At 37.9% G+C, this 21,452-nt stretch overlaps 1 protein-coding gene across 6 annotated transcripts in view; it reads right to left on the bottom strand.

Moving 5' to 3' along the window:
* The window catches only part of plecb (plectin b), a 117,169-nt gene extending 98,246 nt beyond the window's left edge, over nt 1-18,923 (bottom strand). For 2 of the 6 annotated variants that reach the window (XM_053494354.1, XM_053494355.1), the window contains exons 1-2: nt 18,666-18,923; nt 14,824-15,007 (exon numbers count right to left, since the gene is read on the bottom strand). In XM_053494354.1, coding sequence (XP_053350329.1) covers nt 14,824-15,004 — 181 coding nt within the window. In that variant the 5' untranslated portion in view covers nt 15,005-15,007; nt 18,666-18,923. Of the gene's footprint in view, nt 1-7,908; nt 8,098-14,823; nt 15,008-18,665 lie in introns of those variants that run through there. The other 4 variants (XM_053494359.1, XM_053494361.1, XM_053494356.1 and 1 more) reach the window with 3 other exon arrangements.
* Nucleotides 18,924-21,452: the final 2,529 nt, after the last annotated feature.

Here is a 21,452-nt window from a genome sequence, read left to right as displayed (position 1 = left end):
AGAGCTCATTTATCTGGGTTTGTTACAAGGTCCTCTTTATTCCAGTTAAAAGCCTCTTCATATGAATATGCTCAGCTTCCTTTTATTCCATCTAACAAAATGGCATAAGAGCACTTTCTATTCTCTCACTGCTAAATCAGTCCCATTTGCCCTACCACATTTGAACATTTTCCAAATGTCATTTAAAGACTTTTAACGTCTTGGACAACTGAAACTCTTCCAGGGGCCAGTGACTGATGCAACACTCGGTAACTGGAATCATTGGCTATGTTTGCATGGAGCCCAATATTCCACTAATAATCAGAATAATAATAAGAATTTTTTTATCATGTAAACCTGTCAATCAGAACAGTCTGATCTAAAGCAGAAGACTAATTTTCAACTAGAATGAGAGGGGTAAAGCTTTTGAAAATGTGTTTAATAGTTGGTTTAATAGATGAGCCATGTGATCACCTGATCTGAACATTTCTCTCTAATTGGAAAGAATGTATTTTTTCTACGCATGTTTGTCCCACATGGGGCTTGATGAGTTTCCGGGCGGGAAAAATTTGGATTCCATCCCTGATCATTAAACTCAGCTAAAACAACTCTCTTTCAACCTTTGTTTTCTTTTATCCCCTGAAAAAGGGGCACGGATTGGCTTCCACTATTATACATGATAAAGCATCTGTCCAATCACAAATCAGACAAGAGTTCTTGAAAGCAAGAGTAACACAAAAAGCTAAATTTATCAGAAAAGATGAGACTTCTTTAGTTACTTCTTTAGTTACTTCTTTAGAAAAAAACTTCTTTAGTTACATTTCGGATTAAACACTTCAGGCAGAACCATCTGGAGCCCAAGAGGTGTCATGAGGGAAAAAATAAATAAACTGTGTGCACGGATTAATAAACCGAGTGCACGTGTGTTCAGTTTATTTTTTCCCTCTTGTGCTCCACAGAACCACTTTGCGCCACAGAATCCATGTAAAGAGTTAAGCTGGAACCTCTCATCGGAATGATTTCATTCAGAATGAAGAAATATTGTCCATATAAGCTTAGCTCTTCTTAAAGACAGATGCCTCAAAGACAGGATCAACCTCTATTTATCCACACATACAGTATTTGAGCAGAAAGACCTAAGATAACACTAGACATGTCCTTAAATGTTAACACCACAAAAAAAGACAGAAAGCGAGAGAGTGCAAAGAGGGATGAATTGTGGTGATTTAAACGACATGTGGGTGGGTAGGCCACAGGGCCACAGCTGGGAAATGAGGAGGAGGCAATGTTCTGACCAGCAGAGGTGATGATTCCCAACACAGCCCTACTGATCCATTCCTTCCATATCCACATCCTCAACGTACGTGTGCGTGTGTGCGTGCGTGCGCGCGTGTGTTTAGAGGTTTATGTGAGAGAGCCAGAGATTGAGGTAAGACATTTGAAGACTGTATTACAAGGTTTGAAAGCACATGTGTGTGTGTCAGTGTCTTTGGGCCTCCTCGTGTGCACAATAGGCCACACATTCCACTAATGTTTTATGTTAACGTCTTACAAGCTTGGAACAATCACAGCAGACACAAACCATCCACCCACAGGCATGCAGGGATGCAATGAAGGAGGCAGGCATCCTCTCACAGACCCTCCTTTGTGCCATTCTGTGTGTCAACATTTAGAGCTTATGTGCTACCTTCTCTGTTTTAACCCAGAGCGGTTACACACACAGATCCTTATGGGAAAACGTCGGAGAATTTCCATTTATCACCTTCTGTGTGCCGGCCTATTTCAGGCCCTGTGAAATGTGGAGGGAGGGGGAAATGGTTCCAGTAAATTGCAGAACATTGATCTTCAGCCTTGCATATCTACAGTATCTCAGTCTTAATGGTAAAAATGGACAAGCAGCTTCCCACGGCTGATATTCTGAATCAAAAATGAAAGAGTACAGTACAGCTGGTCAAGCTGGTAAGACACCAAGCTGATCCCTCTACTTTAGACATGCATGCAAAACATCGCAGCAGAGTTACATTTTGAATACTCATGCTTTCCCAAGATGAGAACAACGCACTATACAGCAAAACAACAGTCTAAAAAGAGAAATGAGAATGTAGGACCATCCAAAAAAAAAAAAAAAGCTGCTCCCATTATTCTTTCTCTTTGGTAGAATGCAATCAATAACACAGTAGAAGCTTATCCTCACACCCCGGGTAAAGGTGGAAATAAATATGAAAGAATAGGGGTGTCTTTATAGACATTCCTAATAGGTTCAGCCACTGTTTCTCCAGTCATGAGCTTTGGTCTGAATTATCTGTGCTGGGAGAGGAATCAACAGTGACATACAAACACATTTACATTTCCTATTATAGCCCTTTACAAACTCTTTATAAACCTATACTGTGAGATTTTCTTTACTAGCAAGCAAGCTGCAATACAGTCCAGTACAAGGAGTATAGGGAGTTGCAGAAAAGTTTTAGCTAATATAAGTTCACAAATTCTGAACAGGATCACAACACAGTAGCCATACAAGCAGTGACCCTGATGTTGACCTCGAATCTGTGTGAATGTTTCCTATGCTTAGCCTTACTCTTAGCTCAATAATAAGTGAGACCCACTCTGAGTTATGACCTCAAATCAGTATGGGACCCACCAATTCCTGGTCTCGACCTTGACTCAATGTGGGTCCCCCTAAACCCAGCCTTTTTCATTAACTCAGTTTTTGACCCAACTGATAACCTCAATTAAATGACACAAACATCAATAAAACAAATAAAAGAGATTAAAATGGATATATAAAACATAAAAAGATTGGGAGAAAAGTCAACGTTAAGACAAAGGCACAAAACAAATCAGGATCCTTGGGAAAATGGGTAGTACATTCCACAAATGATTTACCATCTGTTTACACATGCACCACTAACCAGGTGTAAACAGGTGGGATCAATTGGAAATTCCACATTTTTCCTCCAACACTTTTTTTTTTTTTGTGGGGGAGTTCCCCCCGCAATGTACAGAACTTTTGGGACCACACTTATGGGAGGGGACATCAGACAATTCTAGCCATTTAACACAATTGCTTATGCCTGGCAATTGAGCCGTATGTTCCAACTGCAAGTTTAACCACATGCTACTCACTTTATACCATAGTGTTTGGAAGTTTCATCCTCTCTGGTGTAAAACACTAAGATGAGCTACAGTACTTGCTCCTTTTGTAACACTGGTTGTGCTACAGCTTTCTCCAATTTAGATTAATCTAAAAACATTCCTAAGTTTACAAGGAATTTCCGGTTCGGCCTAAAAAACATTATGCACAATATTTGGGAATCCTAACCTGAATCTCCCCTATTAGTGTTCTCACACACTACAGTGGGGAAAAAAAGGATTTAGTCAGCCACCAATTGTGCAAGTTCTCCCACTTAAAAAGATGAGAGAGGCCTGTAAGTTTCATCATAGGTATACCTCAAATATTAGGGACAAAATAAGAAAATCACATTGTAGGATTTTTAACGAATTTATTTGCAAATATGGTGGACAATAAGTATTTGGTCAATAACAAAATTTTATCTCAATACTTTGTTATATACCCTTTGTTGGCAATGACAGGGGTCAAACGTTTCCTGTAAGTTTTCACAAGGTTTTCACACACTGTTGCTGGTATTTTGGCCCGTTCCTCTTGATGTTTTGGGGCTGTCGCTGGGCAACACGGACTTTCAACTCCCTCCAAAGACTTTCTATGGGGTTGAGATCTGGGGACTGGCTACAGTGTGATTTTCTGGATTTTTTTCTTATTTTTTCTTTTTAACTTGGAGAACTTGCACAATTGGTGGGTGACTAAAAAATTTTTTGCCCCACTGTACATACTCTAGCATGGCTTTGTATGTTATACCAACCAGTTTGGCATGTTAGCTCATCTACAGTAAGTATTATAGATGTGTTATAATATACAAGCTTTATTGTCAGGGTCACACGGGCAATAAAATATTTAGACAGTAACAATCTGAATAACACTAGTGCAATGGCTAAAATATCCTCAGTGTACTAAGGGATTTACACGACTACATCATAGTTGACAATCGGACTTCCCCAGATCTCAAAATATCTCTTTAACTGGCATCTGAACAAGTCAATGCTATATGGGTATTTTAGGAGCTATGTGGGGGGTCGGGGGTAATCCATGAGGTGCTAACCATCAGAGGGAAAGGAAGGGGGAGCAGTGTGGTGAACAGGTCAGAGTGAGGGGACTTACCACCGAGTCATTCCTTAAACTGTACTGTATGTATGAGCTAAATGAGGCCTATATCACCTGCAGCACAAGACAATTTGAAAAGGTTGGAGAGACAATGCAAGAGGGAGCAATCACTAAACAGGAGGAGGTTTGGAGTTTAGAAAGTTTATCTCGCTCTCAAAAAAAAAAAAAAACAGGAAAGGGCCAGTAATTTTGGATTGGACCCAGTGTAGCTGGGATGTTTAGTTTGTGACTGATGTTATGATCACATCACATAAAATGGAGCCCAAGAGAGTTAGACTGTGGTATGTAATGCTACTGATGTTTATCGCAACAGCACGACTGTTGTGCCAGTAAAGAATGTTCACCCTTCAAATGTTTTCCATTATCTCCAATCAGTAGCCAAGCAGGAACACACACACATGCAAAACTGTAAACAATTAAGGAATTTAAACCAAAATCTAGACCTTCAATGTACTCAGTATAGGATGTACGTTGCTTTTTCACTTATCTAGCTTATGACTATATGAAATCCATCAATCAATCAGGCTCAGGTTAGCACCTTATAAAGATCATTATTAAATTCTGAAATCAAGGTTTAACTGGCTATGGACCAGAGCCATCAGGCTACACCTAGGGTTGTGCCTCAGAGAAACAACTTCAAGCTAAAAGTTGTTTTTCGGATCAAGCAAAGATCTCATACAAAACGAGACTTCATCTTTGCGTCCTTAAGGCATGAACTCAGTCACATTTGAAAAAGCATGGTGAATTTGGTTTCACAAATTTGCTAATTTGCTGTAATTTAACAGTTGGCCTGTATTCTTTGTTTTTTTTGTTCTTTATGTCAAATTCAAGCTAAGATTGGCTGTTACATCTGATTATAATTATTTACTAGGAACTAGGAAACTGTTATGTCTACAAGCAGCAAACTGAGACAGAATGGATTTTTTTAGGCAAAACTCCATACTTCTATTGTCCCACAGTCCAAAGACATCCGTAGTGTGTGAGTGAGTGCGTTAGTGTGCTTGTGCCCTGCTATAGACTGCCACCCTGTCCAGTGAGTACACCGCTTTGTGGCCCAAGTGCACTGGGATAGGTTCCAGGCCTCCTGCGACCCTGAACAGGATAAGTCGTATAAAGAATGAGTAAGAGTGAGTATTCTTCTAACTGTTTATATACGTAACAAAAGGTACTATTCACAATAATAAAAAGACTTGAATTCAGTACTTAAAACATTTACATTAAAATGTTTAAAATATAAAATGTAATAACTTTTCTTTTTTTATATCAATTTTTTATTTTTTTTTTGGCTATATACTTCCATGATCTTGACACATTATCTGTACTTTAGTTTCTCAGTATATATTACCTCTCGCGCTAACAATGTGCTAAGCCACTGTGTTATATCTGTGTTTGTTGAAGAAAAAAAAAAAAAAACTTTTTATGCATATGCTGTTACACCAGAAGCAGTGTACCCACTAACAGTCATCTCAAATATACAACCTAAAAAACCTTTAAAACTTGTGCTATAGAACAGGTGTAGGTCTGGTCCTGCGTCAGGATAAAACTCAGTCTCACTGACTAGTCTAGTCCTGAGACTAATTAAAATCCAGTGTGACTGAAAGGTCTGAGTCAGAGCGTCTTATTAAACTCATAGGAGTGAGTCAGAGAATTCTAATCAAAGTGTAGGATGACCATATGTGGGGCGATGTGGATGAACCTAAAAAAAGAGGCGTCATCTCATGCGAAAAATAGAGAGATAGAACATGAAATGGATCAAAGGGAAGACAAAAAGACAGTTGCTGTGTAGATACTAAGGAAGACAAAAACAAGATTGGATGAGAGAAACAGAAACAGACTGCCAGAGAGGGCTGGCTCATCAGTGGTGTGCCTTTATAAGGACAACCGGTAGCATCTGTAAAAGGCAAGAGAGAAATGAAAGAGAGAAAAGAATCTCTCTAATGTAAACTCTTTATATCCTATTTTATCAGTCCCACCAACACACCTTACAAACACCATCCAGAGTGCTACAGCAATTTAGCACAGGCTTTGTTGTGTGGTGAAAACAAAAGTGGAACGATATTTATAGAGACGAATAACACTTTCTCTTCCCCAGTACTGGATACTGAACCACACCCAGAACGGCAGATAAACAGGTAAAGCTACAGAAACAGATAGAGAGAGAGAGAGAGAGAGAGAGAGAGAGAGAGATCTATTCCGGCTACTCTTAAGCCACTATGCAATACAAGATGAGCTAATTTGCCTTCTACACCATAACCTTCTCAACTATTTGTTTATCTAGTTCTATGTATATTCCACAGCATAAGTACTATATTAGGACAATAAGATTAGCATGTGACTTAGAAAGTTGTGAGAGTTCAATCAAACAGGTTAGGCTGTAGTCACCACAATGGTGAGCTGAACATGGTTATGGCCATTTAGTAATAAACGCTGGCATTAGGATGCCTTACAAACCTAAATATAAAATCAGAAGAAACTCTAGCTTGTATATTAAAATAGTTTGTAAGCATCTATAGTAAAACACATAGACCTTTCCCAATCTGTACCTTATCTGTACCACATCTGGACATACAGTACCATACATTGTGTTGCCTTCGCTAGCCTATGAGGGATTACAGTAACAATAATTGACTTATTTACGTAATTACATCTTCCATACAATGAAAATGCAAAGGACGTTTTGAAAAGATCTGTAAAAATGTATGCAATGTACTGTATGTTACTTTCCCATCCAAGGCAAATTTTTATAATTGATCCTTCCAGTGATGGGACAACAGTGTCAGAGGAAAGAATCTGTGGTTTTCTCATTAACATACAGCACCTGTGTTTGTCTGGTCACACATGGTTACTCATGGAAGATGATCTCAAGTAATGTGTACATACTGTAACTTTAGACTGTAGTGTATAGTGTTGGGAAGTTGGATAAAACTACACGGCAATGCTTACTCGATTGTCTTATTTAAAAAATGTTTATTGTTTGAAATTTGTGCTATCACTGTAAGTCTAAAGTACAGCTTTTACTGTACATCTGATTACAAGCAAGATTTAAGTAAAGAATTTTTTTACCTGTGGTAATCACATACATATGTGCTACAGATGCAGAAGATAGAGTCTGGGTCAAGGAAATACTGAAGTATCAGATTAATTGTTTTAATTAATTACAGAACTCAGTGGTAGCTCAGAGGCTTGCACAGTGACGTGAAACCCATCACCACAAATAGAGAGCTCATCAGGTAATACTGCATGGCGATATATACAGATGACATTAAATGACAGAAACAGTCCTAACATGATAAACTACAGATGAGATGATGTAAAATTCTCCTAAATCTCAGCTGTCCTTAAATTGTAAATCTGTCCTGCTCCTGCTGTGGAAATTTAGTGGTCAACCACAGGCGTTCGTTGAAATAACGCTCTCCGGATAAAATGTTGCAAAGCCTTTTCCCCTATAACAGCAACATCATTTAGGCCGCAGCTGATGCCATGCCGCATTTCAGTAAGAAACACTCAGGTAAATCCCGAACCTTCCAGACCTATTTCTGAGAGCTGGAGACAGTCTGCCAGGCAGCATGTGTGCCAATCAATAAAGCACCAGCCTGAGCACAACCACGTGTACTCATCACAAACACACACACATACACAAACACACCTGTCATCACCAGTCCCTCCTTCCTACTGTCTGTTCTCTTTACCTTTGTATTTCTCTCTGACGTTCTCGTATGCTTGAATGAAGTCCTGCTCGTCTGCATTCGGCGGGAGGCAGATGGGTTCATACATAGCCATGGCCAAGGATCTCTCAGTCTCGTCCAACTCTCTTTCTTCCCCTCTTACGCTGGTGGATGTGTGCCTGTGCGCGTGTGTGTAAGTGTGTCTGAGTCTGGGTCAGCACAGTTCCTCTGGCTGCCGAATGCGCTCTAAACTTCATGCCCAAAGCAGAAGCAGCCACACCCCCAGCCATCCACCCTAGGCTGTGAAACAGCATAGACTGCAGCAGAGCCCGCCTCTTAAAGACACACAAACCTTGCCATCTGCTGTCCTAAAGTGTCTCTGCTTTCATTTAGGAGTACACAAATACTACTTTAACACACAGTGTTGATGAAACATTGACGAGAGTGTTGAATTTGGCATCTGATTTCACTGTTGTGTTAACAAATGTATTTTAAAAGCAAGCACAAATAACATTTCTCTAGATCAGACATTGGAAAAAAAGTAAAGAAGCACACAGTTAAATGACAGTGTTGTTGGGTAGGCTCGCTAATATTTTAATATCACTTACTCTCACTCACTCATCATCTATACCACTTTATCCTGTATACAGGGTTGGGGAGTAGTAGGTTACTAGGTTTAGTATCTCCAGGAGACTTAGGGCATGAGGCGGGGTACTGTACATCCTGGACGGGGTGACAATATATTACAGGCCAGCATTTTAATATCCTAACACGATATTACAATTGATTTTTTAAGTTTAATTTCAAACAGTAAGTCGTCCACTTGAAGTTTAATATCGTTATCATCACTTTAAGTACTGTATATGACTGATATGGTTTTTGACTAATAATTATGACTAATTCATCAATGTTCTCTATGTATGTAGTATTATACTGTAAATTGGATTTCAGATTAAACAAACTGGATATAACTTTCAGTATGAGGTGACTCACATGACCTTAAATTAAATGTTTCTTACGTTTGTAAAATGTGTATCAGCCTACAGTATATTTCACAGCAGTTTTTAATATAATAGTGATTTTTAATACATTTATTTATTTATTTGTTTCAGGCCTTAACCCTTTCCTGCCCAGTTCCATTCTAGTCTTAACTGTCACGCTCAGTCAAATGAGCCATTGTAAATTTAAATGTACGTTGCTCAGCCAAATGAGAAAACACTTTTGCAAATGTAAAGCCAGCATACTTCAAGATCATTTTCATAGTCACTAATCGAATGAACAACTTCAGACGGGTTGATACACTTACACTCTGCATATTACAGACATATGACCTTGACACACTTGCAAAATTTCAGCAAGGCATTTATAACAAATAATGCAACAGCAACTTTTTATTCCTCAAACAGGCTACTGATGTTCATGAAAAGATTAGTATGCACCGAAAAGTACACACAAAAACTTGTTCATAGTCGGGACAGTGAATATAACGACACTAGCTTTTGCATTGAATAATATAAGCATACCGTTATGTTTTTCCTTCCTCTAGCATGCTAAATCAGAAGAGTTACTGCAGTCAGACATAAACACTTTATCCCTGAAGTCCCAACAGCTCCATATTTTCCTTAGCAGTAAAAAGGAGGCTCCATTTTCGTACTAAATTGAGAGAGTTACGACATTGTCCAATTTCATGGTTGGCACAAAAGCAGCCACAGCACTTTCCTGGAAGGAAATACAGTAAATCCAAAGTTAACGTCAGAAAAAAAAAGCATGAACTCCCAACCCTAAATACACTCCCACAATGTACAGGAATGGAAATCACTTTCAGTGCCAAAATAAGCAGCTCCTGGAAAAAATAGCTTAATGTGGCATCAGAGCAAGTAAAGGGTCAGTGATCACAAGGGTGTTAGTGCCAGGGTTTCCACTAATGAGAGGTCATATACAGTAAGTACATACACAACACTTTCCCTACCCGTCTTTTTACACTCACTACATGTGAGTATTGGTATTAAAGCTAAAAGAGTTACATGGCTCTCAGTGCGTACATGTGTACAATCAGTTTGACCTAGTCATGATTCCCCTCCATGAGAGACCAATATAGCTAGAGGGAGTTAAACTAGGCAGTGAGGTGAGAAGTTGTAGCTAATCTAAGTGAGACACTACCCGAGAACGTCCTTCATGACAGCCTGCCTTGCATTCTTCCAGTCCACAACAGGTGGGTGTCCCTGTGATGGAACGTTAGCCATGGATTAGGTTACAAAGGTTAAACAGCATAGGAAGAATAAATGTGTGTGTGTGTGTGTGTGTGTGTGTGTGTGTGTGTGTGTGTGTAGGCATACAGGTGAGCATTAATGGTTGAATTGCATTCTGTCAAAGCTTAGAGAATGCAAGACATCTGAAATCAGATAAATATTTCAGCTTCACTGATGTCAGATTATATAACATAAACCAGTCTAAAATAAGGAAGAGAGCATGGCTTGCTCAAGCAGTTGACGGCAGAATGAAAGTCTACTGTATGAGGCCAAAAAAAAATCTAATACTGGTGGGTGAAAAAGTAATAGCTTTCAGGATATAAATGTGGAAAATGAGTGCTAAAATATGCATGAACATAAAAGATAAAAATTGGTTAGTTTCTTTGAAAAACAGAATGATTAAAAGCAAGGAAGACAGAGAGCCATAGAATGATCCAGAAGCACTTTTGCATGGAGTGGATCCAGTAAGGCAGGTCATCCAATGGGAGAATACGAGTAGGCAACATGTAGTGACTCAAAGGAAAATACAGCACCCTCTAGAGGTGGTACTTAAAAACACCAAGATTCTAGGCCAACACACATACACACACACACACACACACACACACACATATCTTGGCTTACTGCTGTTGTACTTGTTTTTTAACGCCTGATTTTTAGTGCAGCTATTTATTGCTATACTTACTGTACAGTATCCGTAACATTAATCTCAGCCCCCCAAAACAAAAAGTTCGCTTAGTTCATTACACATGTTGACTAAATGTTAACTAAATGTTGTTTTAGGCAGTATCACTATATCACCCCAGACAGCCTTCAAATAGCAAAGTATCTTATAGTGCACCAAATGATCTTAAATTGTCTTGAAAACTGCTCAAAGCAAAAATAAAACAGAACTTTTTACTACTGTTAGAACATATACCCGCTTAAGATATTTCAGTATTTGTGGAAAAGACTAATATACACCAGGTGAAACCACATGAAAAGGCAGAAAACTGCCCTAAAAGCTGAATGCAAATGGCAAGCTTTTTTCCCAAATGCTGAACAGATTGCCAAGCTGTGACTGCAGGTCTGTGAATCACACTGACATCTTGTGGCAGCAAGTGGAACGACAAAAAAAAAAAAAAAACAGTAAGCTACAAGGCTCATAGTTTACATTTGTACTGCATCAATTAGTTTTTTTTTTTTTCTTTTACTCTTATATAAACCACAACATATATAAATATACATATTGGAAATCACTGTTCCCTTGAAATCCTGAAATAACCATCTCTATCTTGTATTTCTCACAGATAAACAAGTGGTATTTTCGCATCATGTTCTCCCTGACTTATTGTTATATTTTAAATGATTTATGTAGCATATTTGTCAGAATATATCATAACATATAAGAATATTTCCTTTCAAAAAGTAGCAATAGCTATCATACAGTACGTAGCCAGCTACTTAACTGCTAGCAAATTAGCTTTTATGTTAGCAATAGGATCTGGGATTTCAGTAACAGAATCTTGATTTGCATGGTCATCGTCTCTAGAATAGCTTTGTCACATTCAGGAATAATACCACCTGAAAGTGTAAAAATGAAGAGTTTTGTGACATTTTTTTAGGTAACAAGCTGGGTTTTGTTTCACAGATTACAGGACAATATGAGGGAACGAATGTTTTACCTATAGCTTTTTTAGCTGTAGCTGTTATGGTGTGAGTGAGGATGTAACTTGTTTAAAATTCATAAAAAGTTTTTTTTTTTTAAATAATAAAAATAATTGTAATAATCTTATTAATAATACTTTTTGCAAAATTGCTTAGGTTTAAGAGGAAAACAACACTTCAGGGCTTTCTGTTATAGGACAATTTAATATCATCTCACAACAGTCTGCATTGATTAGACTCCCAGTTATCGATTATATTCCAATAACATTATGCCCCTTCAAGCTCATGTTGTAAAAAACATTTCCATTTAATATGCAAACTGTCGATTGTTAGGCAGATGCTAGACAGGGCATTTATCTGGCTTGTCCGTGAACCTGAAGCTCAAGGTCTCTACTGTTTTTGCACAGCTACAGCAATGCTGTGTGTTGATTCAGTGGAGGCAGCTGGGTGACATCACTGGCGTCTACTCTCTGAACTGGCCAAGCACTCAGGAAGCTATTAGCAGGTTAAATATCGACATGCCATATAGCACTCACCATCCTCTCTTTATCTCTGTGTATCTCTCTGATCTTTAACCTTGGAAATACACAGCTAAATCGCAATAAACCATAAACAAAAACTCACACTAAGCACCATGCCACGAAGTGATGCGTGAACCGATAAGCCTATTTGGTCCCTAATATGACAGTGAATATGATCACCCGTTGGCTCCTGTGTGGCACAAAAGAAAAGCAGTGTGAACATGTGGTAGTCGCAAGTTTGAATCCAGAAGGGGACACTTACATTCCCACATAAATTATCTATTGATTTTTTTCTGTATTATTACCTTAAGAAATAACAGTCTATGTTGAGAGAACAATTATTGAGAACAGCTGCTATAATGTCATACCGCTATTGTAATGATTACATCTACATGACTTCTTTACCTGTAACCTGACTGCTTGCATATCTATATTTACTGCAGAGGGAATTCTGCCAGGAGTATACACCCTGCACAAGTAAACAAGAATCCACAGATCTACTCAGCCTACACCAAGTAGGCCAAAGGACACCAGAGCAATAAAAGACACCTAGTTTATGACCTGTAATGCAGCAATTCAGCACAGATTTCTTTCTGTGCTTTTATTATAGTGATGTCAGACTAGAACATCCTCAAAGATAGCCATCATCGTCTTCCTACAACACAAATTTTAATCCTGCACTCACTCTAAAACCTACTCAACACATCAGTGTATACGAATGTACAAATAATCATGGCCATCATATGCATACTTTTCACGTGTTATCTCAGATGTCTCTCCCACCTGGAATGTCTTCATAACACTCTGTTGTTTATCTGCAGTGAGCCTCTGTGTGTGTGAATGAATATAAATGTCAGTGTGTGTGCGCGCGTGTGCACAGTATGTGTGCAAGTGCTGCATTGTGGATTACTATAAATATCTTTTTGTCTTAGTGGAAGTACACACACACACACACACACACAGTTACAGGTGTGTGTGCTTTCACCAAGACAAAAAGACATTCAAACAAATGCAGAACACAGCAACAATCTGACCATCTTAAAATAGATAAGAATAATTAATCAAAACAATTCATGAATGTGCTGAGCAGAACATGACAATGGGCGGAAAACAGGAAGCAGGTAAGCCAAACATTTTTACAACAATATGACAATATTATAAATGATTCCAGTGACAACAATGCTTGTCGAAGATCTGCTGAAGTACAAAACATTAACAATACATTAAGATTTTTTTTTTATACTTTTACATGCCAAAGTGTTATATCACTGTCACCTTATAACTCTATTATGTGACACTTAAAGAAGTAAACATTGTTGTCATTATCCATTTTAAATTACATATAATGCTGTAGAACGTACAAAAAAAATAATTAGTTCCTGTTATCATTTTCATTATACACTCATCTTTACATCTTATTTTCTTGAAATTAATATGACAAAAAAAATTGCTTTACATGTTAACAAGCCACTATAAAACCATCCATCCCGAGGAATATACTGCATGTATGTATATTTATTCTCGGACACTTAAATTAACAGCTGAACCTTTGACTGCTGCAAAGCACTGCCCTTGATGACCTCTTGCTCAATTAATCTCAATTATTGTTGAGTATTAATGAGTGCATTAATATCAACCTATGATTTAAATTGCAGCTTGAACTATTATTATATATATGTTTCTCGGGATGGATGGTTTATATAGTGGCTTGTAAACGTGTAAAGCAATTACGTCGTATTAATTTCAAGAGAGACAGAAAAGAGGCAGGTGAGAGGATGATTGTTTATAGCTGGTATAATGAAAATGATAACAGAAACTAATTATTTTTTGTGTGTTTTTTTGTACAGCATTACATGTAATTTAAAATGAATAAGGACAACAATGTTTAATTCTTTAATAAGTATCACATAATCAGAGTTATAAGGTGACAGTGATATAACACTTTAGCATGTAAAAGCATTAAAATAAAATCGTAATGTATTATCATCAATTTAACCTGTTAGAGAAATTTACAGGACAGAGACAGAGAAAGATGTGTATTTTCAATTCAAACAGGACACACATTTAAAAGAAAACTTGTCCATATAACCTTTATACTGAACATATAGTCAGGCCAAAAGCAGAACAACAATCAAATCTCAACAGAAAAACTGGTACACCAATGATACAACAATTCTGAAAATAGTCTTTCAAAGCTCAGTTAAAGTTGTGGCAAAGCTAAAATAATTTTTTTTTTGTTTTTTTTTCCAGATTCAACTATTCTACACATCTTTCTATGTGTATGACTTGCATTGTGCACTTCAGCACTTACAAACATTTGACATACCCTACAGCTTTGGGCAACATCCTAATCCAGTACAAGCTACAGTAATTTTGTGAGTGCGATTTTTTCTACCAGTGGGTTGTACTGTATATATGGGCGTGCAAGAAACTTTAAATAGAGAGATCTTCACATCAGATCCTTGACAGCAAGAACTTTCTAAACTGAGAGAAGTGAGCAAACCGTTAAAAATATAGCCCACCTGCAATGCGGATGACTGCTCTTTCGGCAGGGTCCAGTACCTCCGCTGAGGCGGACTTGGAGCGCCTGACCTTCTGGTATTTGGACAAGTTCCAGGGCAGCGTATCACCGGGTACCCGATCACTGGGGCTCTCCTCCTTCAGAGACAGAATCCTGTGCCTCTCTCTGCTGCCTGAAGCCATCACCTGGACGGAAAAGTGAGAAGTTGGTGCCAGAGAAAAAGTGTTCCTTAACTTTCTCTAAACTATTATGAAGCACGCACAAATTCATGTAAGCACTATTTATTACACAAAAGTAACACGTCAAATCCTTTTTTATGAAGATTTATTGTTCATATGCCCAAATATCAATGTCAATCACCAAATCTGAATAAATAGTGTCTCCAGATGTTCACCTTGCTCCTTGTCTAAAATGCTTAAACTCATTTTTGCATTTGCTGCATCCTGAGAGTCCTCACTGCAGCCACGCTGTCATACTGTATGTCTGGCAATTAACAGTCACTGACCCTGTGCCAGTAAACCAGGGACGCAAAAACATGTAAGGTCACAGAATGCACTCTTCCATATGTAAATAATTAACTACAGCATGTTCCACATTATTTACATTATAACATTTGCATAATTCTTGGGATCATAAGCAAAGTGAAAGTAGAGGTTATTTTACTGAAGAACAGCATGTAAAATGCAGCCAGACATAAAAGGGTTTTATTTACACACATAAATGGTTTGAATGAAACAACACCCACCAGAACACACTGTCTACTCAAAGTTCATGAATCTGTAATAACATCCATGGAGCTGCCAGAACTGAGTGTCGAGCACGCATAGACACACAAACACTATGTTTACAAATACAGCAGAAAATTCTATCTGTGTCTGTAATGAAGCTGAACTTCATTATATATATTTAAGGTACTGCTTCAGATAAGATTCAGGGGTCAAAGGCATGAACTCTGAAAATGTCAGGACATACTGTAGTAGAGCATTTGGAAATAATTGTACTCTGAAGCTGTATGAATTAGTTTTACAAGACAACGCTCTGATAATATAAGTTTGCATCTTATACAGTACGTTTACCTACATCTACAGACAAGCAATATCCACAAACACAAAAACGTCAACTTCAGTATGGCAAAAGTCAGTAAAGCTTTTAATATTTGCATTAATACAAAAGTGGAACATACGTAATCCCTTGTGAAGTCTGACTTCTAAATCAGAAAATGAAATATAATAATTATACGAAATTATAAAACAGGGCTGGTATCTCAGATCATCTCAGAATCACTCCTAAGAATCACGCTTAAAGTTATTTTGGATGAATAATATTCCTAGTTCAGATTAGCTCTTAAAAGTTGATTATAAAGCTTCCTACTTTTACTTTTCGCGAGGAGTAGGACTGCTCCTAGGAAAAGCATAAAATGTCACTGTTTACAACACTGAGAGCCACAAAGTAGGCTTCACATTAAAGTGGGTGTTATAGTTTCGACAGTAGTTTTATACTCACCCTCGGAGACAGCATACAAAATGTTTGTTAATGGACCAGTTGCATACTGCACGCGTATTTAATTTTTTTAATCCAAACTTATCTTTTATGATCTCTGTTTCACTCTGTGTTACCAAAAACAACTCGCCTCCACACACATTTCTGCCTAAACGCGAGTTCCTCACTACTTATTACCAGTTAGGACACCTCCAAAGCTCTCCTACTGAACATTTTGGTGGAGAAAAGAGTGATTTTCTATTTTAAGAATGTTGATAAATTGCTATTAAATTTGCCTAAAAGTAGGACTAAAATTGCATAATTCTAAGAATTTTTGGCCACTTAGGAGCGATTTCATGCTCAAATTCAAATTTATGAAATAAAAAGTTTTCGTCAGTACTGAACACTTGAGTTAAAGCTCACATCTTCATATTTTGCTTTCAAAGAGTCAGACGTTCTTGTATTTTTATTATACTATTGTGGAATATCTCTCCAGACTTCGGCTCTCAGTCCAGTCCCAGTTCCTTCGAAGGAATGTGTTTTGTTTGTAGAACCACAGTCAATTATGAACCATTCAAGCATTGTTAACATCTAACTTAAGGCATGAACCAGTGAGAAACAGGTGCAGATGATGAGATAATCAAGTCGTTTATTGTTACCAGTATTATAATCACCGGCTTGATTTTCTAAATGCTGAGTGGTTGGAACAGATGAGAGAGGAACTGAGGTTCGTGCTGAGGTTGTTATAGACAATTTCATATTTAGGCACTTTGCATCCTGTGAAACATGTTATTCCAGTTTCTTTAAATTAGTCTAGATAATTAAATTTTTTTTAAAAATGAGAGGTGCAGTAAATTAATTTGCTTTTCTCAACATACATTTTCAATCATTATGGACATGACTGCCTGGTCACCAGAGAATTAAACAGTGCCTGACTTAGAAAAAAAATAACTCAGTGTTTTGTAGCTAAGCTGAGTCTTCTGTTCACTCCACCAGTCAAGTGGATGCATCAACATTATCATCAATAATTCTTGGCCTACATTTACCAAGCATCTCAGAGTATAAAATCGTTTCTAAGTGGCCAAAAATACTCAGAATTATGCAATTTTGGTCCTACTTTTAGGCAAATTTAGTAGCATAGTGCTTACTATGTTTCTATTCCTAGGGGAGGAACATATGAGAGTTATATGATAAATTACATTGCAATACAACATATTAAGAATATTATAGAGATTGTCAGTACTTTTACATCACTGTTGATTAGGCTGTATTTCAAATAAGTCTTATGATTTTGAAAGAGAAAAAATACAGTTTAAATGTTTTGTCTAGGTGTATCTTAATTCAAGCATGGAATACACCTTCAAAGTACACAGTTTATTGTCTTTGTTGTGCTAACAGCCTCGTGTCCGGTTTGAACATCAGCTTTTCAACTTCATCAGGTGTGGCAGTTCAAAGGAAACATCATTAACATGTGTTGCTGCCTCTAGCAAATCATAAGAAATAGTAACGCATAAAGTGGTTCTAACAGCAGGGCATATCTTATGTTCATGCTGCTGCAGCATCATTTGCTGTCCATATTTGAGTTGCAAATAGCAGAGTCATCATCATTTAACTATCAAGGTTGGTTCAATGATGACAGCAGTCTATCATGTGGATTACATGGGTGTTGCTGAAATTTAAGCACAAACAGTGTAGTACTCTGACTATTCCCAGAGCAATGATTTATTATCCTGATATTGAGTGTCACTAAGAAAAGAATGGATTCACTTTAGAGTTTAGTTCCTTTTCATGTAATCTCGGGCAGTACTGCCGGCTTAAGCTTGTTTAAGTATCTATATCTGTAAAGCTGTTTTGTAATAACATTGATTGTTAAAATCAATTTGCAATTGAATTGTCTTATGAAGCAACCTTGAAATCTACACTAGCATGCTGCTCTAATGATGATCTTTTGTGAACCCTGTAACAAACATAATGTCATTGCACTAGATGACAGATGAGAGGTCTGCATCATTTATTAAAGCCTGACTGATAGGAAGATTTCCAAAGGCTCACAGGCACTCCTATTTCCTTCTTGTAAATGCCAGAGTAGTGTTGGGTCTGTCTGGATTCCAGGCCATTTAGACTGCACTCCAGACACACTGCATATCTTAAACTGTACATGCTGTACATTTCTAACAATTATTGCTAGAAAGCACTTCTTTTTATGCCCCTGTCTAGATGTCTGGCTGACATCAGGGATAAAACAGAAATAAGATCAGACATTAAATTAGTAAGCTTAATCAGTAAGAGTATAAATCCGAGCTTTATTGTCTCTAAGCAATATGTTAGTCACTGCAGCTACGTCAGCATGAACTTGAGACTTACCGTGGTGTTGTGCAGTATGGCAGCTCTCTCTCTCTCTCTCTCTCTCTCCTGTCAAACACGCATGCACCGGTGATGCGTGATTAGTCTCCCGTGCTATGAGCTGCACATCACCGACATGCAAAACTCTCCGCGTCTTAGTCCACCTTGGAGAACTACATGGGTGTGTTGTTGGTGTTTACGATTGCCTGGGCTGGTTTTACACTCAGAAATCCGCAGTGCTCTGCTCCGTGTTTTCTCCCGGGAGTAGCGCATGCACGAGCGCCGCGCGCGCACACACGCACGCACGCCGGAACGCACGCACCGGTCAATGATTAACTGACGCCAGATTTCACTCTGGCTCTTCCACCTGCGCTAAAACGCTGTGTGTACAGAGCCTGATAACACCGTGTACAACAACGTGCACTAGCACACTCTGTAGTGCTTAAGTACGCAGAATTGGACGCAGCGCAGTTTAAAGGGCAATTAAGATCGTTCGCTGTAGGCGGGGTCTGGCCGCTCTGCAATCCGGTGGGCGTGTCTTTGAGCAGTAAAGAGTGACTCAAAGACACGCCCTTTCCTTTTCTGAGGAAATCTGTTTTAAAAAAAACACAAAAGTATTTGGTCAAAAGACTGCATTGGTGCTGATTTTATTTTAACCTTATACATATAATACAGAAAATGTGTGTCAAAAAAGCGACTTCTGAAGTTTATTATCGAACAATAATAATTTTTGACCATCCTTCTAGAAACACGTTTGTGAGGTCAGATACTGATGTTGGACGAGAAGGCTTGGCTCGCAGTCTCCACTATAATTCATCCCAATGGTGTTCTATTGGGTGCAGGCCAGTCAAGTTCTTCCACACCAATCTTGCTCATCCATGTCTTTATGGACCTTGCTTTGTGCACCGGTGCGCAGTCATGTTGGAACTGGTGTGGGGTAGTTTTTCAGGAGTTGGGCCGGCCCCTTTACTTCTTAATGTCTCAGCAAGTCAAGACATTTTGGCATTGTTATGGTTTCAAACTTAAGAACCATTACCCTGTCTCAAGAGACAAGGTCACTCTTTTTTTTTTAATAATTCACAGTTACATTTAATGCTATTGAATGTCTCTGTTAAAGGAGTTAGGTACTGTTAAATTTGAGAATCCAAAAGAGATGTCATCTAGGATCCCAAACTGAATTGTATCCAAAATTGAATAAAAAAATAAATTAGTCACATAAACCCAACCATGTATGAATGACCTCGAGACAATGCGAATATTTTTCTGTTAGTTAGCTGTGAATTATCAGCTTCATTTCACAATTACTATTGCAGTTAATGGAGCATTCCAATGAGTTGCATTTAATTATATGCTTACCTTGGTGGTTTTTAGGCTGGTGTCAAAGCTGTAATATTATTACTGTATGGCACTGAACTGCTAATAAAACTTACCCGGGGTTTCCACAGGGAGCATCTCTATGGCACTGCTTTTGCTAATTCCCTTGCGTAGGTTCATACTCCTCTGGAAGTGTTTCAGAAGCAGAGTGACCTTGAAAAATATTACCTGACTAGAAGGCTGAACGTCTTTTGGAAGCATACAAGAAGCAGCAATTAGCTTTGGCGGCCATGCATCAGCAGTAATGCAACACATTATTTATCATTTAATATGTTTTAAGGACGTTTGTTTACATTAAAAATATGGACAAAATATAGTAAAAAGTGAAAGATTAAAAGACAGCTTTTTGTGGCCATTGAAAAGATGACTATACAAAGATGTCTCATCTGTTGCCCGTAGTTTAGTGGTTTATTACAGTACATGTACAGTGTCAGCCCAAAAATGTATACACACTTCAGAAAAGAAAAAACTTGTATGAATATTTTAATACTAAATGTATTGCTAGATGTTATATTTATGTAATATATATATATATATATATATATATATATATATATATATATATATATATATATATATATTTGATAATATTCTGTTAATATTTAGATAATATTATTTAATTATTTATATTATATATCTTACTATTTTTCTTTTTCTGAAGTGTGTATTCCTTTTTCTGGCTAGATATCATAATAAATAATAAAACTACAATAACCCTATGCACATTTCATACTTAAATCCTGTGGCAAAAGAAAGCCTTCAGTTTTACAATAGTAATATGATCAGCCATAACTTCACAATGAAAAACATACCCAGTATTGAAGGCCCCCCTTGTGCCACCAGGGCAGCTCTGGCCCCACCTGGCATGACTCCCACAAGACTTTTTGTGAGGTGTTGTGATGTCTGGCACCAGGACATTGGCAGAGGATCCTTTGGGTGCTGTGCGTTGTAATGAGTGCCTTAATAAATTAGCCTTGTGTGCCCATGATCCTGTTACCCGTTTACTGTATAATTTATAATCAATGTTAATATTTTAATATTATGAACAGATGTCCTTGTTTCCAATACATTTTCAGGCCAGTACTTTTCCTTTTTTACTTGAGTATTGAGTTTGTGTACCTCTGCCACCTCGGAAGGCCTATGGTGAAAAAGGTTCACTTGTGATAGGATGCATCAGTTTGGCTGTGTTTCCTTTTCCTTTCCTGTGGCCTTCCTGGTATGTTCTCATGGTCCAAAACATTGTTGGTGTTGAAGTGGCACTGTCCTTTCAGTGCTATACTATGAAAACGTTTGTCACAATAGCCAGTGTGCTGATTTTCCAGGACAGACAGCTTGGGAGATGCCAGCCCATTTACATATAATCACATACAGTTTATCATTGCCAGTGGTAAGGTCAACGATTGGAAGAAACTAAGCATGGTTTAGATAAATGTA

This window comes from Clarias gariepinus, chromosome 4, assembly GCF_024256425.1.
Source record: "Clarias gariepinus isolate MV-2021 ecotype Netherlands chromosome 4, CGAR_prim_01v2, whole genome shotgun sequence".
NCBI classification, from domain to species: domain Eukaryota; kingdom Metazoa; phylum Chordata; class Actinopteri; order Siluriformes; family Clariidae; genus Clarias; species Clarias gariepinus.
The sequence above is the reverse complement of the archived record's forward strand: the minus strand, read 5'-3'. Positions and strand labels throughout refer to the sequence as shown.